This window comes from Argiope bruennichi, chromosome 11 (genome assembly GCF_947563725.1).
Source record: "Argiope bruennichi chromosome 11, qqArgBrue1.1, whole genome shotgun sequence".
Taxonomy (NCBI): domain Eukaryota; kingdom Metazoa; phylum Arthropoda; class Arachnida; order Araneae; family Araneidae; genus Argiope; species Argiope bruennichi.
The window spans coordinates 52,066,810-52,092,148 of record NC_079161.1 but is presented as its reverse complement, the minus strand read 5'-3'; the positions used below and the strand labels follow the sequence as shown (position 1 = coordinate 52,092,148).

The 25,339-nt window shown below is 26.8% G+C and overlaps 1 protein-coding gene across 1 annotated transcript; it reads right to left on the bottom strand.

Moving 5' to 3' along the window:
• On the bottom strand, positions 1–25,125 carry LOC129957119 (thioredoxin-related transmembrane protein 4-like). Its single transcript, XM_056069278.1, has 8 exons — positions 24,876–25,125; positions 22,921–23,036; positions 19,749–19,794; positions 15,882–16,007; positions 14,446–14,491; positions 11,534–11,635; positions 7,757–7,924; positions 1–886 (listed from the first exon to the last, which is right to left on the bottom strand). The coding sequence occupies exons 1-8, from the start codon at positions 25,046–25,048 to the stop codon at positions 821–823; spliced, it is 843 nt and encodes a 280-aa protein (XP_055925253.1). The 5' UTR covers positions 25,049–25,125; the 3' UTR covers positions 1–820.
• Positions 25,126–25,339: the final 214 nt, after the last annotated feature.

The following is a 25,339-nucleotide window of genomic DNA, read 5'->3' as shown; positions in this document are numbered from 1 at the left end:
TTTCTTTCTTTCTTTTTTTTTTTTTTTTTGTCATTATATATTTACTTTCACACATTTTTCTCTTTATTCAGTTATTTTAAATATAAAAACAAATATTTACACATATATACATATTTTAAATTTTGAAACAACTACTTAAATTTTTTAGAGAGATTAGTTCAACACGAAAGAAATAAACAAAGACAGTAACATGTGGTTTAAGCGTTCAGATATTGTGCAGTAAAACAGTGACAAAAATACAAGAAGCAAACATATTTTTCTTATTAAAAAAAAAGACATTTTCATAAAATTATTACAATAAAAAAGTATTATAACAAACATTACATGCAGTAATATAAAAAATTAGTAAATTTCTAACAAAAGCAAGTGATACAACTTTTTCTTACTATTTTACTGATCAGATTAAACTAATTATTTCATACTAATATCACAGCAAAATATAACACAAATGAGTGGTAGAGGATATAAATGCAAAAGACATTAGTCTTTGGGCACATCATAAAAATAAAGGTAATATATTTACAGAATTACTTCCTTTTAAAGCCAAACATGTTTGGGAGATGAAAAGTTGATTCCATTGTAACACTAATTATATTTGTAAATAAGAAATAAATGTTTATTTTCAAAAATGAGAAAGTTTGTATTTAACATGACTTTTAATAAAAATTTGTTTGTCAAGAAATTACAAAAAGAAAATTGAGAAAATATTTTAGAAATATGGTGACTGTAATTTAAGATAGGTAACTATGTGCTGCCTTTCAATATAGCTTAGCAGTAACTAAGCCAGCAACTTAGCAAAAACAAAAACACAGTGTTTTAATTACTGAGATGCATTTTGCTTTCTTTTCCTTACAGTGCGTTCTTTCCTTAGTGGTCTAATAATTTCCTGTAATGAAAAGAATGCAATATAATATATTAGCTGATATTTTGAACAGCATGCTTATTTGTAATATATAAATAAAAATTGCAAGAATCTTAACACATTGCATACAGGTGACGAGATATCTTGTTTTCATGTTTTTTCTGCTGAATCGATACATAACCAAAAAGTGACAAATATTTTTGTTACATTACCAGAGTAACAAAGTCATACACATTCTTATAACAAATATTAGCAAAATAATTGAATATCAACATTCCAAGCATGTGGAAACAATCAGTCAGTATAGCAGTATGTTGACAGATCTGCATTGATCGTTTAGCGTACCTTATAAAGTGTTTTATAATTGTACATTTTGTTATTTCGAAGTATTTGTTTTAATTTGTAAGGAAACAACTATTTAAAATGTAAAAAATCTTATATAATAAATACATGTATAAAATATATAATAATATTTAAGAAAGAATACTTTATGTAAATATAATACCAAGTGCAAATTAAAAATGTGCATATATGCATCCCATTGCTTGTCAAGCATAATTCTAGAGCGTTCAAAAATGTGTGGGCCCTTGGAGCACATTGAGGGTGAAGGTCGCTGTACGCAACGTGTTAAGAATGAAACATACACATAAAAATGCTCATAAAAAAACATAAAAAGTAGATTCGAGTGAAAAAAATTGAGCTCATAATTGAAACACAACAAAATTTTACTAGGCAAAAACTGCAAAAACAATAATATGCATAATTGTCACTAGAAATCTATCGGGCAATGTATGGTAAAAAGTTCAACAAAATTAATAATGGAATAATAATGCTTTATGCCACACAAAAACATGGTAGTAAAACATAGCCAAAGTGTGTACAAAGATAGCAATATCATAAATCATTAGAACACATGCAAACAACAAATTGTTATTAAATGACTGCAACAGCAGTAAATGCTCAAATTGTGCTCCCTATAGCACTCAGAATTCACTCCACTATGATCAACTGCGGTTCTACAATTTTTACAGTCTCTATGAGTGTACAAGAAGAAACTACAACTCTCGGGTTCTAATGCAGATACTACATATTCAAGAACCTTTATTTCTGAAATAAAATTCATTTGCAAATCGTTGCCAAATTTGTCGCCATGGCAGGGGGGTCAATGACTGTGCATCCATTAGAGTTATCTATAAAATTCTCCTTCTTACTATAAAACTCACCGCAAAGGTTAGCAATATTGCATATTTGCACCAATATTTTTAAAAATAAAAAATATAATAATAAATATTCATGTAAAAAATATCAAAAAATTACTTTCTTTATGCTAGGTGATTCAACCTTTTAGTTCAAAACACTGCAGCATCATAATGCCTTAGGCTTGATTTGTCTATCTTTATTTTATTTTAAAAATCTACTCTAAATTACATAGTAGCAATAGTGTGCATGCAAGAAAATGTATTAAATACTATTACAAAGAGAGTGAATGCAATTGTAGAGACTATACAAATAAAAAGTGTTGTAAAATATAATTTAAAATATTTTTGCTAATTTATTAAAATTATGAGAAAAAATAAGTACCACTGAAATTATTGAAAAGCTTATTTTTGGACTTTTAAAGAGATATAAAAACAGTTTCTGTTGAATAAAATGATCTGAAATTATTGAGGAATTTTTTAAATGTTCATCTATTTTTAAATTAAAAATTCTAATTTAAATTTTGAAAAGCTTTTCTTATGCAGGGGTGTTTGTGGGACCCCAAAAAATCCCCTGAAACTTTTACGGACTTACTACCGACATTTTGGAGTTTCGAGAAGGGGGGGGGGGAGAAATGAAAAATTACGATTATGAAGTATTGAATGACCTAATTATAAAAGTTCAATGAATTACTTTTTTTGTAAAATTAAGACCTTTGAACCCAGGTCACGTGATCGCACATCTGGTCGAACAAAGTCTCTCCCTTTTTTTTCTGCCGCGCCTACTTGCCGAAAAGAATCCAGAAGAGAATGTCCGAGAACCGGGGGAATGAGTCATAACTCGCAATAAGGAAAGAACAAAAAAGAAGTTTTTTTCCCCCTTTTCACGCATTATCACTGCCTTTGGAGAAAGAAAGGAAAAGTTTTCACCACACACACTGACCTTGCGTTTTCTGCTTTCAAAGCAAACAAAATTACCCAGATCAAAATAAATAATTCATTATTATTCCTACTTCCTTTTGAACGACGATCCCCGGAATTTCCGGGTATCGAAGTTCAAAATCCCCGGAATTCCGGGGTTTCCCCGGAGCACAAACACCCCTGCTTATGAGGCACTTTCAAAATAAGAAGTAGCTAAATGCCAAATTTGGTAACTCTTATAAATATATAACAGAGCAAACATTAGTGGAAGTTTCCTCCCTTGATCTTTCAAAAACATTCATAGTATGATGTGCTTGATGCAATTTTAGTGAAGCATACATTTTGGAGCAGTTCGTCTTATTTTTCATCAATTTGCTAAAAGTTTCCCACAAATCCACAATTAGGATGTAAAAAGATCATATAGTAATGTTCCTGATTCCAACTTATTGTATTACCAAATTTTCTTGACAAACACACACACACACAAATAAAAGAATGACAAAAAGACAAATATTTGAAACATTAGATTCATTCCACCATTGCGATAAAAATTGAGACCAATATAAATATTATGAAAATATTTTTGTTCCTTTCATTAATAAAAATTTAACAATTTATCTAGCTGTTACAAATCTTGCATTAAATCCTTCTTTATTATTTGAGAACAAAATGTGAAACAGTTAAACCATAATAAAGTTGTAGTAAAACTGTAAACCATAAGTTAACCATACATTAATCATAAGTTAATCATATGTTATTAAACCATACAGTTGTGATGAGACAAATCGGCTGTTGATGTCTAAAAGGTGCACATATTATAATGAAAATAAATAATAACAATACATTTAATATTAATATACATATTTATACATCAACAAAGTGCTAAGGTGCACCAAAATTATTGTATTTATGAAAAAAAAAAAAAAAGTCATTACAGCCCTACAATTTTATTATTGATTAAAATGAAAACATCTCACATGAAGCAATTTTTAAACTTTTGGGCTTCTTAAATAATTAGCCCGCACTAAATAATTTTTAAAAATGGAGATAAAACACTTTTTTTTTTCATTTAATAGTAATTTTTAAAGAATGATACAAAAATTAACTAATATTGCAAGTTGTAACTAAAAGAATAAATTCATAAACTGATTTATATTAATGATAAAAATTTATACAGTAGAAATGGCAAAACTAAAAATAATGTAATCTTTTTTATACAAGAAAACATAATTAACTAATCAAAAATTTAACATTTTATTCACTGTCATAATATATAAAAAAAAAAAAAACTTTTTTTTCTTCACAATATCTGTGAGCAAATGAAAGAAAATACATTAAGGTGTTTGAATTTCTATTGTGTATAAATAATCTATGAATTTTCATTTTTATTTATATATCATTCCTGAGCCCCACTTTTGAATGAAGGTAAGCTTAAATTATTTTAAAAACTCATTCCTTTCACTAGATGAATGGGCATCATTTAACATGATCATGATTAATAGTATCACTCGTTTCAATATTATTAAAATCCCTTAGTGCAGAAAAGACGCATTCAAATGCACCCAAATATATCCATTTAATGTGATTACAATATCACTCAATGTTAGCAGTTTCGAAATAGAGAATCAGCTTATCTATAATTTCCGACAAACAATAGTGGTTGATGTTCATGGAATTTCTTACTCTGACTTGTAAGGAAATATCTGAAAGTCATTTTCCCCATGGAATGAAGCTCACATTTTTTTGCATAGACCAGAGTGGTTTGGATTGAGCTGTATGAGCAATTAAGCTGCCAGATCTGACTTGAAATCTGTTAAACAGCCAGTCATAAACTATTGTTGTATGCAATTGAATCACAAAAACAAAATGGATTAAAAAATAATTTGAGCATTAAAAACAAACTTGAAAATCTCAACGGAATGTAAGTTTACTTAAAAAACGTCAACACAAAGTTGCAGTATAGTTGAAAATTTCAAAGTCTCTTCAAATGTGATTACTATATCGCTCAATATTATCAGTTTTGAAGTGGAGAATTAGCTGGTCTATCATTTTAGACAACCATTAATGACTGATGTTCCAGGAAATTCTTGCTCCTAGGGAAATATTTGGGTATCATTTTCTCCATGGAATCGAGCTTGCATTCTTTTGCATAGACTAGAATGATCTGGATTCGACTAAAAGAGTAGTTAGTCTGCCATATCTACTTCAAATCCGTTAAACAGTTAGCCTTTATTGTTACATGAAATTGAATTATGAAAACATAATGGATAAAAAATTAATTTGAACATTAAAGACAAAGTTGAAAATCTCAATGGAATAAAAGTTTATTTAAAATAAGTCAACAAAAAGCTGAAGCATACTTGAAAATTTCAAAGTCACTTCATAAAATTTTGAAGGGGGAAAAAAAAACTTGACCTTTTAATGTGAGCATGAGCAAACGATTAACATTGATGATTCTGACTGGAATCATCAATATTAATCATTTGTTTTGAAATGTTTGAATGTGTTAATACCAAAATGACTAAAATACTTTATATTTTGAAACACAGTATAAGTATCAATCAAAAAGATTCTTTTTAATCAATACAAGTACATACAATATTTAACTATTAATAGTAAGTCATTTGACCCATGACATTTGAGGTTTGTTTTACCAATATAGTTAGGAAATATTTAATGGAAATTATTATTACATTGAAGTAAGTATTTATATTGCACTTGATAATGAAATAGTAGAAGAAAAAAAAAAGGAAAAGTAAAGCTTTAATTTTTTTAAAATTAACAACAAATTTTTAAAAAAATGTTTTTTGTTAATTCCACTTTTAGCTACACTGTTTGAGACGACATCAATGAATAGCTTTCCAATATGTTTACCTATTTCGAGTAACAGGAATATTTCGTCTCTCTGCTAGCAGTTGTCTGAATACTTAAGCTTTGAATATGTTAGCCCTATATTGATTTTGAAAACAGTAATGAGGCATCCAGCGATATCAAATAAAGAAAAAAATGCGAAAAAAGACTTAGAAGTTTTTAGAAAGTTTTTATTTACTTTGCTTAACATGTTTTTAATTTCATGTTTTAATTCATTATCCCTATGGAAAAAATTAAAATTATGAAGAGATTTCTTCTGAATTTTAACTGATGCTAAAATATTTCTTTCTTTTATACAGAATTAAGCTATTTTGTTCATGGCATTTTTATAGCAGTTCGTTTCCTTCTGCTTTTATTGTCTGAAGGGAGGAAATCAATCACTAAGAAAACTCCACTAATTTGGGAACATGCATGATTCAAAGACAATATCAGGGTTAATGAGAGAAAGCAAGCAAGGAGCGAAGACCTCAGCAAAATATGTAAGAAAACTGTTAAGGAATAAATGTCAGTAATCAACAATTAATAAATTTTTTAATTATTATTTTGGATAAATTATAGATAGCTTTATGAAGAGGCAAATGCTTTTTTTTTTCTTCCCCTTTAATATTTGTTAAAACCATAGGAAATTTTATTTGATTAGGTACAATGTTATCTATCAGTTAATGTTATAAAATTTAAAAAAAAAACAAGTTATGAAATAATCACATTAAACAAGAGTTACTATATTTATACAATTCATATCTCTTAATTATATCGATTGTATAATTTTTGACACTTCATTTTTTTTAAATCCTTTAACCCTTTATGGGGCATAATTCTGGGAAATTGACAAATAAGATTTTTTAGGATTATATCATGATAAACTGATGTTGTAAATACCGAAACATCAAAAGTTCTTTGATTTGCCATTTAATTTATGAAATACAAAGTGGTAAATATATTTACCAGAGATGGTTCAGGGAAATCTAAAAGTAGTAAGCCTACTTATAATTGAGTGTTAAGGGTAAAAAATATCATTAAACATTCATTGGTAAGTATACTTACTACTTGATTTTAGGTAATTTGGAACAATTTTACATGGTTTTGTAATCATGCAAATCAAATTCAGTAATGTTTTATATTATAGCTTGAAGCTCATTTTGCATTTATTAGGTTAGCTGGATAGATTGCTACATTGCATAAAAATAAAACGTTTGAAATATGATGCAATTTTATTAATAACATCTTAGCCACATATTTGCTTTAAGAAATAAACAAAAATGTCATAAACTACAGTATTCAAATAATCAATACCTCATAAATGAAGTCAAAATTTGCATAAAAATCATTAACAGGGAGATTTCAAATTTTAAGAAATTCCAACTGCAGCAACAGATTTTGTTTCAAATTTAAAAATTAATGTTGAAATTAAATTAAATAAATTAACAACAAATAATGATAGTTAAATATAAGAAAAACTTAGACATAAGGAACACAACACAATAGTGTTTCATGTCTCAAAACGTTTTCAAGAGTTAAAATTTAATGACAAACACTGGAACTTAATGCCGGTACAATAACCTTTACATTGTGAAACAGACAGTGGTAAATATATTTATCAATTTTGAATTTAAATGATATTTAACTACAGACTTAATGAATTTCAGAGCTATCAATCAAATTTTAAGCCTCTGATTACCCTATTTATCATTTTAAAATACTTTTTTGTGCCCCATAAAAATCTTTTACATGTGGAAAAAATATATACCAGAGAATTATAAAGGGTTAATACTCTGTTTTTTTAAAATAGATATTCATGAATCAATCACTCATTGTGTAAACATGTAAGTGAAGAATTAATTTTTTTTTTATAAACATCAATATATATTTCATTAGCATAAATTCTAGCCAATTTAAACTTTCTTACCGCATCACTGCTATCACTTTGACAGCTGGTACTACCACTAGATGAATCACATGAGCTATGCGAAGAGCGTCGTTCTGTGTTGCTGTGGGACTCTTCTGAGCTCTTGGACGAGCTTTTGGAGGAGCTCATAAAGAAAACTTGGAAAGCTCCAAACAGTATGGTTATCAACTGCAAATGAATTTTAAGGTTAAAATTTTTCTTATAAAATATAGTTCAAAGTTAGTTCTCTTTGTTTAACAAGTTGATAGAAAAAAAAGTACATTTTTTGATATTAAATAATACAAATGCAGTACTAACAGTAATAGTTCATGCCTTATAGTTGTACAGATATTGTAATATATTACATTGCAGTAATGGCACTCAGCATAAATCTTGCTTTTTGGAAAGTCAGTTTGAATAATTTAATCACTATCAATGATTAAATTTGTGACATTATATATGTATGCTATAATCAGCAAATTCAGATTAAACAATTACTAATTTTCCATTAATTTCTACCAAAAATTGAATTTCAAATTTTTTTTGTTCCATTTTCAGCAACCCTTATTTTTTTTTCTTTTTAATTTATGTAACTGTGCTCCTCCAATAAAAAAAAATCACGAAATTTGAGTCTAAAATATATGAATCGATGTGTAGAAAAATTATTTTCATATTTATTTGCACAAAAATTTAAGAAGTTTTAAAAATTTCAAAGTTCAAGCTCATGAAAAATTTTTAAACACTAGAAAATATTTGAAACATGCTTTTAACAAATCTGGATCTGTATTTTTGACAGTACCTCATTCCATTTTCATAAATATTTAGCGGAATGGAATATATTAATGTATGTGCATAACATCAAGTAGTATAGTATCAAATTAAACGACAATAAGAGAGAAACTGATAGGTACTTTTAGAAAAGATTGAAAAATTTTCAAGATTAAGGTAAAGATGCATGAAAACACAATGCATCTTTACCTTAAATTATATTACATTAGCATATTATATTAAATTCGATTGTTTAGTGCGATTGCCAAGTCAATCTATTTATTTAAACCATAAAAGATTTTTAATATTGATATGGTCACTATAAGATGTTGTTAGGTTAGCTAATTACGTAATAACTTAAAACAGAAGGACCCTTAAGTAGAGACTGAATAAATTGACCGACTTGGTATTACATGGATCTCACAACTTTTTACAATAGAAGAACTGAGTTGCGAGACTAGGTTTTTTTTACAAGTTATGTTTTTGATGGCATCTCATTTCTTTTTGTAGATAGTCCTTTTCTTATTTTTGTATGTAGTCTTCCACTTTTACCTTTCCAGTACTACTTTTTGAGCTTCAGCTACAGTTTTTCTCATAGCCCACTCCCTGTCTCTATGGGTTTTTCTCGTTAGCTTTGATGTTACAATTTTTGACAAGTATGAATGATTAATGCTTCTTAGTCTGTTATATTCACAAATTGAGGATTCCTGCGCTTAAATACTTCCAAAGTCGACATTTATTAGATGTAAGCCGTCCAGACTTATAACTCTCGAAATTGACACATAAACTTGACCGGATGTGAATACTGCAGAACCGATATTCATCAGTGCATTATTTAGATTTAGGCTCTGACTTTTGTGTATAATTATAGCATAGGCTATACATATGGGAAACTGTTCGTGATGAACATAAGCTCTATTAATAATTTCAAATTTAATTTTAACCGGACTAAGCTCGTAAACATGTTCTTTATTAAATGTAATGGATATTTTCTTAATTATTTTTGTATTTTCCGGATCAACTTTTACTCTTTGCACTGTACCGATAGAACCCTGAACTAAACCAAGACTCATGTCAATATTTCGCCTTAACATGACTTTTGCTCCTATTTTTATAATTATGTTCTCTTCCAGGCCTGCTGTTGTAGAAGCATCGTCTTCATATTTTTTTTATGCATTCACGAGCTCTTTTTGTGAGGTATCTGGGGCAATCTATGCTATCTACAGCTGTAAGTTTTATTTCGGGATGTGGAAGAGATTTAAGCATTGCAGTATTAATTGTTGACACATTTTTTTGTAGGTAATAAGCAAATGGTATCATCAGGAAGTTTCGAGAGGTGTTCAATTATTTCAATTAATCTGTTTTCATTTGAATTGGATTTTAGAGTTATTAATCTAGTCGAGAGTAAGTCGCGGTCCTTTTGTGTAGTCACATCTAATCTTATTCTATTTAGCATTTCAACAAAGTCAGAATCATTGAGCTGTCGCATGTTAATTGTAAGTTCATCATATATGAACAGAACAATCTGCGGATACCGAATCCACAGATTCGGTATCCTGAGGGAACCTAACAACTTATTAGTTTCAGCAGTTGGTAGTTTTTCAAAAGGTGACTTTTCTCTTACTGGCGGAAGCTGTAAGAAATCTCCGAAAACTACAAGATGTTTTTTTCCAAACCACCCATTCTGATGATCGCTTGTGTCGAATATTTCAGGTAAGCATAAATGAATATATGTTAAAGTAACATTGGATATCATCGACACTTTGTCTATGATAAACAACACTACTTCTTTCAAATCTGATCTCAGAACTTGGAGCACTTCATCAGAAAGTGGCTTGTACTTCGGTATTTGCTTGTGTTCTACAGGCAGCTGCAATAGTCTATGTATAGTCAATTCATTCACATTGAAAGCAGCTATTCCTGTTGGAGCACTAACTGCCACTTTTTTGTTTAAATACATCTTAACCTAAACTTTCAGAGTTTTCATTAAAAAGCTCTTTCCAGCGCCACCAGTTCCACTCACAAAACAGCGTAAAACATCAGCGTTATTATCAGTTGTGTCCATTTTATTTGTGATCATATCGAAGACTCTTTTTTGATCGGCATTAAGTTTTGCGATCATACTTTGAAGATCAGTTTGCTCTTCTACCAGATTGTTTCTCTGAAAGTCACCCATTGCGTTTGCAGCTTCTACAGCTTCAAATTGAATTACTTCAAATTAGATATTGTTAAAAACCTGTAATTTTGCTTCCCAGAGCAAATAGTGTCATCATAAGAAAGACCGTTTTACAGTAATCTGTATTGGATGCTGTCGGATGCCAAGCCAGTGATCCCAGAGCTTGGTGACAAACTTGGCGACGAATTTGCTAACAAAATGGAAAATGCTCGAAACTTCGAAAAATTTATCGATCCGTACATTATTACACGGATATTTTAGTTTTTCCTTGATTTATACACTAAACACTAATTGTATTCTAAATTTGAAGCTTCTATGTCTGCTAGAAGTGCCTTAGAGTTTTGATGATCGGTCAGTCAGTCAGTGACAAAATTCACAGAGTTTGACTAGTTATAATTCTTAAACTACTGGTTCAAATTTAATGAAATTTGAAATATACCGTATTTATATAATGCCTGCTTGGTTACTGAAAACTCAGACTTCCAGTTTTATCCATAACAAAGTTATAGGGGGTCGAAAATAGCCTGAATTGCTTCGAGAAAAGGATGGTACGGCCGTGCCGCTTGTTTTTGCTTGACTTGACGGGGGCACTGCCGTGCCCCCAGATATATATATAAATATATATACTCTAATTATTTCTGATAATCAGAATGATTTCAAAACACTTTACTTTTATAGTTATATTATTGATTTAAAAAGCATATATATTCAAGAATTAAAATGTATATACAAAATATATGTAAAAACTTTGAAGAAAAGTTGTTCTTTTTATGTTTTTGTTAATCTTTTTCCTCAGTATGGAAAAAAATTAGAACCCAATTCCTATTAGTAAATATTCATTAAAAAATGCTTACCAAACCAAGAAATGTTCCCACAACTATGAAAGTCAATCCAAAAAACACGTCTGTTGCACTTGAAAAAGGCACAAATTTCTTAACTATAGAATCCTCATAGTTCTGCAGAAGAAAAATAAGAGCTTTAAGTGAAGGGCATAAATCAAAACATTTGTAAAAGAGGAGAATACATAAATAAATTTAAAAATAAAGAAAATGTAAATATATTGATTAACATATATACATAGTGACATCAAATTTAAAAAAAATATTGATTACATATGTAAAATTTTAATTCAAAAGCAATGAAAAAAATTACTCTATCATTTAAAGTAAGTGACAAAAAAAAAAAAAAAGAAGAAGAAAAAATACAATAGACAAATTATCTTTATTGATATTTTTTTCCCTTTAAATTTATATGAATCTAATAGTTTGGGCACTTTGTATGAACACGATATTTTATTTTATTTTATTAAAGAGTAATTTTAACATATTAATTTTTATTATAATATTAATTATTTTAAAACTATTTAACATAAAATAATTAATTTTAATGAAATAAAACTATTTATAAATGTTTCCCGGTTGTTTAAAATTATATGATGTTTAATTATTAATCTGAATTAAAAACTAATGCAAAGCGTCACTCCGTAATATCAAAGTATAATAGTTTATATCATTTTAACTTAATGATAATCTGATGGAAACTCAGTACAATTCAAAATTAAAGCACCTTTCTGATAATTACAGTAAACTCTCAATAGTCCAGCAGATATAAAAGAGAACTACCAGATTAAAAAGAAGTTAATTAAAAATATATCAATTGCAAAACCTATGTTTATAGTATAAAATATATAAAATTACATAGAAAATAATGTTACATATAATAAGTATTGCAAAATATATTAAATACCTTATAGTTTATATCATTTCATAGTTACAAAAATCCACATTAAGCGACTTTTCCTGTTATGAAGATGCTGAACTATAAAAGAGATCAAATTGGTGCAGTGATGGATTATTGAAAGCCAGTCTGTTGCATTACTTCTGAGAAAGTAGATGACTTAGTGATGATGTTTATGATTTATGTTTGACTTAGTTTTGAATAATTTTTATAAAAAGAAATTAATAAAAATTTCAAAATAAAGTTAATATTTAAGAGATTAAAAAAAAAAAAAACAGCTAAGAAAAGTGAAGTGGACTTTAAAAAACTATTTGGGCATAACTGGATGAATATCATATTTAAAGTCAACAAAATGACAAGGAAATTAACAAATTCATGAGACAAAATATCCTCTGAAAGTTTTAGCACATAGAAAATTTGCAAATGGTATCATACATTTAAGTAAAAATCATCTTTGAAATTTCTAATCTAAGGGCTCTTGGGACATTAAACTTATAATATTTACAAACAATTAATTAATGTTTGGTTAAGTTGTATCAATGTTTTGTTATAATGATTTAAATTTATTTCAACCTTTTAATTTTTAATGTCTTAATTCTTTCATTGTTATATTAATTTAAATTTAATTTAGGTCTGGTTTTTATGAGGAGTTTTAAATTAATATTTATCACAGGATATTATGAAGATTCTAGTAACTAACACTTACATTTCTAATTAAATAATTGCTCATAATAGCCTGTTTCTAATGGAAATGTGTAGAGGATAGACCTATTGCCCATTAATTACTTTTGTGAGTAAAATATATAAATACAGATGTTGCATGCTAATGTAAAATTTGATGCATATTCAGGTAAATTTGACCACAGGCAAAAATTAAAAGGTCCAACCAATAACCTCACATTCATTCATAAACTCAATCTTAATCCATGTGTGTGTGTGTCATTTTATAAATTGATAATTCCATTTATAGTAAAAAAAGTGAATGATTAAAATTCATTCAAAATTATAAGTCTCAAACAGTGATTGATCAAACAAAAATGTTAGATAAAACCAAGAAGACACCATTGCTTTTTATTTAATCTGTTATTTAAAAAAAATTATATTTTGGTATTTCATAATGCATACATAAAAACATATACATATAATATTTAATATATATACTGATTAGACATTCTGTGCATTTTTCTCTTTGTTTGTTCTAATTTAGAGCAAAGAAAAAGTCTTTAAAAGGTGAAAATAGAACTGATTGATAATTAAAGCATGCCATCAAGATTTTGCACATATAGATGAACATAATTTAAAGAAAAGAAAATTAAAAACTAAAACTTAAAAAAGATAAAATTTATATGTGGCTTTAGTAATTATGATAATGAAGTTTTGAGGTTGATGGTGAATTGAATAGTTACAATCTTAAGGAATAAACTTCCTTAGTTAGACGTTTTATAGGATATTATAATTTAACAAATAATAATTTTTCTTGACCGTGCATAATGAGTGTGTGCGACGTGTGCAGCATAAGTTTGCAAATGAGTTAATTAAATTGGGAATTTAAATTCAATTTATTTTTCCATGGGAAGGCATAATTGATACATGGGAAATAATGGTGGAACATGTCTGTCTGCAGTAGGGCAAAAGAAGAAAGTATCAGAAGTTTTTTCCCCTCAATGCTTTTATTAAGAGATTCTTATAGGGATTTCTTTGACAGGTGTCGATTTAGGAAGGGAACTTTAAGATATCTTTAGAAATAATGTCATGGACGATAGAGTTTTTGTCTCTGCATTATGAGAATTACATAATCATTAATTTTTAGAGCATGTATTAGAAATAATTAAATAAAAAGGGGCAATTTGGATCAGGAAAAAGAGAAAATTTTAGAATGAAGTATTATGGACTCAGACAAAAATTAATCAGGATTTAAATTAGATTAAGAGATGTCATTGTACAAGCACACACATATATATCATATACAAATAATATTGTGAATGTCAGAACTAATAATTATAAAATTAAAAGCATAAAAACAGCTTACATAAAGATTGGCTGCATGCACAAACAGGTTGGACAACAAAGACATCCTGAATAAATAAATAAAAAAAAAGTTTTACATTTCAAAAAAATATTTCTAAACTAAACAACATAAGATCAGCCAAAAAAAAAAAATTATTTTGGCACATTATCATAAAATTAACAAAATACAGTAGAGTATGAAATCTATGTATAAAAGAGAAAATGATTTAGGAAACTGATAAATTTTTTGAACTATTAAATATTTTGCTCATTTCCAGAAGATAATAAATACAAACAATAAATACATACATGACAATAAATACAAACAGTTAACACAAAACAGAAGAATCTATTATTCTGCAGGCATATACATACAAAATTCTATGTTCTGTTCTGTTATACAATTGTTATGAAATAAGTCAAAATGTGGGAATAAATATTAGGCAACCATTTTATTGGTTTAAGATTTTAAATTGGTTTTGAAAACATATCTCTAAGTTTGCACCCAAATATGTTACTGGATTGGGAGTGGCAGGGGTGGGTTGAAAAAGTCAGATCCATTTTTTCATGTTTATGTAAAAAGCTATTAATTTGACACGAAATTTTTCAGTTGAAAAGTTATAGACACTAAAAAAACCTAGTACAATAAGCTATTGAATGTTCAAATAACTAAATTATATTAGGAATAAATTTTTCTTTAAACTCAATTTTGGATTTTTTTTTTTCAATTTAAATGAAAATTTTATAATTTCATTAAAAGCTGTGTTAAATAGGAGAAAATGCTAAGCAAACTTTTGGACTTACATTTATATTATTTTTAAAAAAAATTCAACTTAAACAAAAAAAAAAATCTATTCAATTTTTTTTTTTTTTTTTTTTTTTTTTTTTAAATTTCAGATGATGTAATAACAGTCAACTGCTAAAAAAAGTGGTAAAAAAAATTTTTGAAAAAAAATCTTATAGAGTAATTCCTAGCTTTTGAAAATCATTAAATAGCAATCATTAATAGCATGTTCCTGAACGCAATGGGCATCGGAGTATCATTCAGACAAAATAGTTATGACAAAATGTTAACTTCAAATCTAATTTAAAAAATTTTTTCTGAAAAGTGACTATTATAATGGCATTTGAAATCATAGATCATCATATTTAGAATAGCATTCTTTTCCTGGTCTGTGAATCAAAAAAAAAAAAAAGAGAGAGAGAGAGAGAGGTACATTCCACTTATTTTTCAAGAACCCAATGAAAAATCAAGTACTTTTCTGGTAGCCCAAGTACAGAAAAATAAAATTCAAGGAGTTTCAAGGTAACCATAATGAAGAATGTATTAATAAGTAGCTTTATATAAAAGCCTTTATTTACAAAAACCAGTCATAAATTAAAATTATTAAAATAATAATACAAAGCTTATTAGTACTACAAAATTTCAAAATAAATACTATTGAAAATAAAACTTACTGGTAAGAAAATGGATTATACAAAAAGTTGATTTTCTTAGGATAATGCCATCTTTTGCCCTCAATAATCTTGAGTAAAACTTCTTTGTTTGATTTCTTCACTGAATGTGCTATTCCATTCTTAATGCTGGTAAATAATAGAACAAGAATGTATATTATTAATTCAATAACTTTTTTTTTATAAAAATTGAATCCCTGAGTCCTTTCTCATACAAAACAAAAATGCTTTTTATAATTCTGTTGTTCAATTATAGAATACACAGCAAATTACAAAATATACATAAACATTTTTGAAGATATTTAATATTTGAATTTGTGGCGAATTAGTTATGAGCGAGGATAGAACCCGGGACCTTGTGGTTCGCAGCTGAGTAACAAGACCACAAGATAAAAGTAATACTCATGTCTCGTAGCTGTTATCTGGCTTATAAGGTTCACCACAAATTCTTATTCTTGATCCAATCCCAAATTATTGCAATTGGTCTCTTTAAAAAAACGTTTTTTCAAGTTATATCTATTTGATACTTTGAACTGAAGATTTAAATTTTTTTAATTAAAATTAAAGTTTTTTCTAATTTTGAACATTCTATATACTTCTAAATAACTGTCACAAGCTAAGCTTATAAGACATTCCCTAGAAAGAATAAGGAATGTTATTAACCTTAAAACGCCAGGTTTTTTTTAAACTGGAAACTTTTTTTCAACAATTGTAACTCAATATCTAATTTTAACCAGTAGATACAGATATATATTTACAATTACAAAACTGCTTTAAATAAAGTAAAACATTATATTTTATATTGTTTATATTAATGAATGTGCAGCTGAAGAAAATTATAAAGTCAAATTTTCTTTCCCCTCCCCATTATCCTCTGGTCCTATCAGTCATATTTAATAAAACATTTTTAATATACTAACATTTTGGGGGAAAAAACATTTCATATTTCTGAGGCTAATATAGACTGAGTTATGAAGCTTTGAATACTACTATTTTAAAATATTTTAGTCTATATCAATGGATCCATCAAAGGAGATCCACTAATTGATGACCAGTACTTTCTGAAAGCGGCCATTTATTTACCTAAAATAATTAGAAATTTCATAACTTATTCAGCTTTAGTAACAGAAAAACAAACTTTATTTAAAATTTTAGCGGGGCAAAAATATTTTCTAAATATCACTAATAGGACTAGTTCTTAAAATCTTGATTTTATAATTTTTTAACAGTCCATTAATTAACTCAAATATCATAAAATAGAGTTCTTTACTTCATTTAAAACATTTTCCAATTATATGTATATGACCATTTCCACTGACTTAGAAATTAGCTCCTGAGCCATGATTAGAATGAAAACTTTGTATATATAAAAGTGTAAAAAATCTATTTTTGGCACTAAATATACCCACGCTCCTTGTATACATAAGTCCAAAAAAAAATCCATTTTTTATTCATATCTTACAAAGTTAAACTCTGAACGTACAACACCGAATCTAGCATGTGATCCTTGACAATTTGGGGGGGGGGAGGGTCAGAGGTCATTTAATGACCTTCACTTAGCAATGAGTTCTCAAAATCAACTTTTTGCTTTAGATATATTGTTCCCAACTGATTAAAAACAAAATTTGGCATAGAACTACAATAGTAGTCACAAAATCATATATATTTCATAAAATCATATATCATGTATCATATATATTTTGAGTTATCATCATATTGACATGCTTGTGAAAGAATAGATTGACAGAATTACAACCTCTTAACAGGTGTGTTTCCAAATTTGATATATATCTGCACTTAACTGTTAAATCTATGTACCAAATTTTATCCAATTAGACCTCTATTTTGTACCTTATATTGGACAACAAGACATAAAAATTTCCTCAGAATGGATTTTGCTCAAAATTTACCAGAAAATCTCAAATGTGGTGCAAATATCATATATTAAATTTCATGAGTCTAGCTCAAAGCATTTTTTTTTTTTTTTGTTGTAGTTGTTATCTTTAAGGACACAAATGCAATGCTGAATATAAGTTTTCTGAACTCAAAGAAGCATAAAAAGTAAAAAAATCATCAAAATCTCACATTTTTTTTTTTTTTAAATACTTTCTCCACAATTATATTTTTACTTTCATATATGAGAAAGTAAAAATACCACTTAACTCTTAAATAACCTAAGTCTGTGAATTTCAAAAGCAAATTTGAATCATAATTTGTTGCCAAGTGCAGCTATATCTATTATATTCCTTTAATGTTTTTCAGAGTTTTCATCATTTTTTAAATTTCATTTTTAATGAAGATGGCTAAAATCCTTCATGCTATTAACAATCCATGCAATGTACCTACCTCGAAGTAAACATGAGAAACAAAATAATGCACTTTTTACACAACAGCCATGTAAACATGCATGTTTAAAATGTATTTGACTGTGTAATTTGTGTTGGTAAGTGTTTTCCTGCTTGGAGACTTTTAAAAAAAGTTCAAATCTGGCACAGAGCAATCTAAATTGCTTATATTCTATCTTTCACTTAGCAAAAATGCAAATTTTTGATTTGTGAAACATTACGCATAAATAATAACAATTCATCCCTCTTCAAAAAAAATAACATTTTTTTTAAAGAGGGATCAATTGGGATCATTTTTTAAAATTATTTAAATAAGATTTTACAAAATGATCTGTGCACTTTTGTTATTTTCAAAGAGTGACAAGAGGGAGGAAAAAAAATGAATATACAAAAAAATCAAATATGTTTCTGTTGAGGCAACAAAAGAGAAATCAAAATTTATAAATATAAGGGGGAAAAAAGGCATTGAGAGAACACATATTTGGAATGGAGCGGGGGGAAAAGAAATAAGAATTAATTGCTGCACCTCAAGTATTAATATGATATTTTTAAATTCAAAGGGAGAAAAGATTAATTTTAGTCTTGAAATCAATCAATCAATTATGTGTGCAGTAGACTTTCATGGGTTGACTTGCAATTTTATTGTTTATTGATTTATTATCTGTCTTCATATTTTTATTTCTTCCATTTTTTTTTCTTTTTTTTTTCTTGATCACCAGACAATGGGATAAAGTAAACACAAAATATCAAATTCACAGAGTGGAAAAGTTAACAAATGAAATAAAAATAAAACTTTAAAAAATAATTTCAGAAGCAAATGATCCAATGGTGGGCATAACAGACAAGCAACAAGTAAAGCTATTGTTTCCAAAATGATCATGGACTGAAAATGACTATATTCTTGCGTTAACATGGAAGAAAAAAGTTTTTATCTTAAAACATCACACAATGAATTCAATAAAAAACTAGTAGATGCTGAAAGGAACAAGTCCACTTTTCTTAAAAAATTGGCAACATCAACAACAACATGTCATACATTTAAATAATCGTTCTCATACTTATTTTTTGTTCATATTAATTATCATTCAACTGAAACAATTTTGAATAAAAAATGGTTTCTCTTGATATTACCCTATGAATATCACTATACATTATCCACTAAGAACGTTAGCAAAACTTGGCCGTAAAATTAAGAATAGTATACAAAATTTTTATGCAATTTACCACATATTACCTTATAATGTACTGAATATTAAAGAGTGCTATTTTACGTAAATATGACAGCACTCTTATATAAAATCCATCAAGTGTTCAATTTAAAATATATATAATTTTTAAAAAATAATAAAAATTTTAAATTAATTCAATAGGGAAAAAAATTCAGTACACGTGCTACATATTTAAAATTACATACAATTTTAAAACCATTAGAAATTGATAAACAAATTTTGAAATATACAGCAGAAAGAATAAAGAGATTGACAACAGAGAAAATGAACAAATGACTGCTGAAACCGATACTCACTAAAAAAATCTCGGGTACGAAGTAACTAGGAAGCGCACACACAAGGCTGAAAGACATTACAATTATTTTTAAATACTACATAGCATTTACAAATAATATCAAATGCCATGAAAACCTGCTTAGTGTGTCAAGCAAAAAAGTGAATATCTTTCTACATACAACTATCAAAAATTTATTTGTTAAGAATGACGTTTTGAAAACAAATTTTGAATCACTGGTGTAACTATATGACAGTAGATCAAGCAAATTGTGAGGAATTCACTGTTTTAATCCATTAATACTTGATTACTTGATACTTGAATCTGATTTACAAAAGTACATTTAACTTCCATGGCTACATTAAACACATTCCATGTCTTTTATTTTTATTATTATTTTTTATCTAAGAAGCGAATATATTTGATTTTTTTAAACTTTAATTTATTTCTGAGACAACAAGGAATTTTAAACTAATGTTTATTTTCTTATATTTTAAAAACTTGTTGTCATATATCTATAAAAAAATGCTTTTTGAAAATCTTTTGGCAGTTTCTTGATAATTTTTCCTTACAAAAATTGAATTAATTAATAAAGTTTAAAATTATCAAAATCTGGAACTTTTTAAATATAATTTAACAGAAATTTACTTAAATATATGTATGTTTTAATCCTTTGACTACTAATGGGATATATACAGCCCATTAACCTTTTAAATCTAGATTAAATAGCTTTGATTAAAAGTAGTTTCTTGGGAATTATTTGACAATATGTTCCATCTTTTGGTTTAAAACTCATTTAAATTTCTTTTTCAACAAATTTGTCTTATTTAAAAAAAACAAATTGGAAGACCTATTTGGGAAATGAAGAGAAAAAGATTTTTAAGAAATTCATAGTCTATGAGTTAAATTAAATTGGAAATTAATGGGTAAAGAGACTTAATGTAAGGTATTACAAAAGCACACATATACTTTTACTTCTAGAATAGGAAAAAGAACTTACCATAAATATTTAATAGTGATCCTATACTATCTAGTTGCAAAACTGATTTAAATTATAATGTAAATTGCTTACTTTTATATTTCATGCTTTGGAATTTACTGTAGCATGGAGAGTAAGTAACATTTTCCTATCTATTCAAAAAAAAAGATTAGAATTCATACTCGCACCATTTATTTTTGAAGCAATACACTCAGTTATGGATATGTTTATCAGTATTAGAATAAGAGGATACTTAGCTGTATAAAAATTAAACTTGAAATTCAAAACTAGGAAAAAATAGGAAATAGTCTATCACAAATTGCATATTATCACAAGAATATGGATATACGGATAAATATTATTGCCTCTCTATGTTACAGTGAACCCAGAATGACTGCATTTAAGAGAAGATGGTTTATAATATGCAGTGAACCACTACGATAAATAAGGATCTTATATATCAATTTATATTTAAATAGCAGTCATTTTAAAAACACTATGCAACTTTAAAACTTTTTACTAGATTATATTCTTGATTTTAAAGTAGAATTCATCTCAATGCTCTTCAAATAATATAAGTAATAAATGACATATAAAAGAAAAATAATATAAAAACTAATAAACAATATAATCAGATTTAATTTTCCTACAAGTATAGAACTATATAGTAATATTTTAATATCAATAAAAATAAAATTTTGTTCCAAGATATATTCTTTCAAAAACTTATTTATAATGGTAATGGAATAATTTAATACTTATTGTTTGACCAATGAATTTTTAAATACTGTATATATTCCCAAATATTAGGCAATCCCAGTATAAGTTAAAAGAATCTTTTTTTCTTTGAAAATTAATAAAAATCGAAAACCTGCAAATAAGTTGAAATAAAAATGTAAGGAAAAAAAATTCTGATGTTCAATCATGTTATTAAAAACAACACCAAGCAGGAAAAATGAGTAGAATACTTTCCAATTATATGTAAATTAAAAAGCTAGATAACAGAAACAATAGTTTTAACAATGATAGTTTTAAAAAAATTCCTTATCAATTGTTACTTTTATATTCTAATTATTTAATGTATTCTTTATTACTCTTTTGAGTACATTTTAATACAATTTTCCATTAGCAATTTCCTATTTGGTAATTTTACCAGAAGCAAAGTTTGCCAAAATATATTTAGTTTATCACAGTTCAGTGATAACACAACAAACTAGTAATAATAAACAATCTAGAAAATTAGAAAATAAAAACAAATTTTCATAAAAAAAATTACATATTTCAACAAAATAATTTACTAATTTGATTTTAAATTAAATTTTTCTTAAACTCATAAAAAATTAAAATCTGATAAATTATAATAAATTTCTTAGACCTATTTCTTATTTTAAAAAACACAAACTCCAGAAATAAAAAAAATGCTAAATTTGGCAATATTTAGCAACTAATTACTTGCACCTAGCTAATAGGAAAATAAGTAAAAAAAAAAAAACTTTTTTGAGATTATTATATCTAAGAAAACCTCTGTCATTTAGCTTCAGAAAAGGTTCCAAAAATTCTCTGTTTATACATTAAAATGTGCAATAAATAAAATATACAGAAACAAAAGTGGATAAAGAAACAAGGGAGGAAGATAGCCAAATGAAAAATATTTATTATATAAAATATGTATATTGCGTTCTAATATTTAACTGCATTTTGACAGAAGATCAAACAAATATAATTTTACATATAGCTCTAATGAAAATATATAAATTAATGAAAATAAGACATTACTTTATGATATAATTGTATTTAATATAACACTTAATATAATTCAATACAGAAGCTGTACAAATTAAAATTATCACAGTATACTTTATAAAGAAACAATAATAATATGCTACTTATGCAGAAAAGTAAAGCTATATTAAATAGTATAAAATACTGTCTTTTACACTAATTTTCTCATTTTGATTTAATAGTTTTTAATATTGAGAAATTAAATTTAGTAATGGATAGCCTTAATTTTTTACCATATAATTAATTTTCTATTTTATTTATGTACAAATAATTATAAATTAGTTTTATATGAACTAAAAATTATGAATGGTAAAAGTAAATTTCATAATACAGCTAGATATAATCCAAATGGAAAGCTGTTAAAACTGTTGAAATCACTGACATACTATAACACTGCATAAATTTATTTGAATATTAGAAAAAAAATTAATACCAGGATTTTGAGGTCCAAAAATTTTTCCAAATTTAACACCTTGTTCTTGAGATAAAAGAGAAAAGAACTCCCACTCGCGTTCCAAATCTAAACTCTCCTGAGTGTCTTTGTCAAAGCTAAATTAAAATAAAATATTGCATCTTTTAATCGGAAAAAAATGTAAACATTTCAGATCAAGAATAATTATTAATATTTAATTTTTAAAAACTCATTAAAAAACCTACAAAATAAAAATGATACTTGTGATCATATGTGAGAAATGGAATCAAATTTATAGATGAGTTTTATAAACTGAATTAGATGTTATTAATGGCAGTCAGTGGTAGGATAGCAATATCAATGTGTGAGGAAAAGAGAATTTCTTCATATAAACTGCTCATAATGCATTAAATTAATTTTAATGAATTTTTTTGGCTATAAAACTATCTTAATAATAATTTAAAATCTTTCCATTAAATAATTTATGGAAACCATCTCATCATCATCTGTATAAATTCTAATTGCACTATAATTAAAAAAAATAGCAATTAAATACGTGTTCAGAAACATCCTCTTTTTTTCCATCTAATTATCAATATTGATAGACAACATCACAAATATTTTGTGTAATACACTATCTTTTTAAATAATGCTATTTAAAAAATGTATTATGTGCATTTTTTTTAATAATGCTATTTTGAACTGTTAAACTGTATTGAACTCTAATTTATACAATTATATTTAAGCATAAATCAATATTAATTCCCAAATAAAGCATTTCCAAGTTTTATTTTTAAAATTAGTTCTAGACATCATTTAACGAGAATTTAATTTACTTTGACTTTTACTGAAATATAACTCTTGCTATAAGTATAGCAAGTTATATTTTAAATCAGTTTGAATGTGAAAATAAGATTCTATATCCAAAAATCAATATAGAACAAAAAAAAAAAAAAAAAAAACTTAATTTATAAAAAGGAATTTAAGTAACAATAAACGTCAATTCAAAAATATTCCTCTTTTAAGTATTGTAAATTAAGAATGAATATCAAATATTTGAGACTGTTTTAAATTTCATGTCCATTAATCTAGTTCTTCTAAATATTTGATTATCGACAATGTAAATACAAAGGTTGTAACAATCTGTGACACTATAATCAAGCAGCATCATTTCAAAATACACATTTTCCTTTAGAAAAAAATATTTCAATACATATAATTTTGCAATTTACAAATTCTTCCGAGTGATAAGCCATATGTATCTATATCAATGCAAATTTTGGAGAATAAATGAAATAAAATATATCACTGATAAGGCTGAGAAATAACAAAATGAACATCAATATTTTTAATCTATAAATGCCAAGTTCTTTGAATGATTTGGTTGAACTTGAAAGATTTCAAATGTCTAATTTTAATGTAATTGTAAAAAGGAATGGGGGTGGGGGAGCAAGAGACAGAAACAAGAAAAATTACTTTAATCCTTTATTTTATTATTGTTTTATTCATTCTGAAACAATTATTTGGATGGTGAGAATATTTGTGTTTGTTTGAGGCAAGGATATGGTGGCTTTTAGTTAAACCATTCGTAGCTTATATTCTTTTTTAAATACTGAGTGCCATTTAATGATTCCCAAAATATAAATAGAAAGATAAAGTTTTTGCTCTTTTATGGCAAAATAAAAAAAAAAACTAAAAAATACAAAGAAACTCGAATGAATCATAAGAAAAGTCAGACTACATCTTTCAAAATAATATTAAAGGTTAATCTGCATGTCTTTTGTATTGATAACCTGTACACTCATAATACATCTAAGATTATTTTTAACTATGTTCTGTTTAAAGTCATGTGGTTTCATATTATTATTTATATCGTTTTGATCTGTATTATAGAATCTAGTAAATACAAATCAAATTATTTAAAAATGTGTTGAACTCAGAAGCAGAATGCAGTTTAACAAAATATAGCTGCTTACAATCCAATAACCCACATTCCATTTCGTATCTGTTCATAATTTTCATCTGTTATATCCACAGAATAACGAATCTTTTGAGTGGTTTCAGCATGAATTAATAAAAATAGAGAACTTGTCACTATGGATATGCAAATAAAATTCAGAGAGGCACGAACTACAAAAAAATTACACATTGTACTAAAAAAAAAATTAAGAAACCTTTTTTAAGAATAACTTATTAATAATAAAAAAAATTAAAAATTAAGTATTGGAATTATCGATTAGATGCAGTATATAGATACAAAAATAAATATCACATGATATGAAACGAGACTCGTTAACCGGAGGACGCTTGAACCCCCCATTTGAAGTTGAAAGGGGGGAGAAGTGGGGGGAAGCAGCACTGGAGGACGGATTTCATTCCGCTAGTGATGGAAATGGGGGAATCGATGTATGGTTGCTTTCGGAAAAGCTTTTTTCGCCAA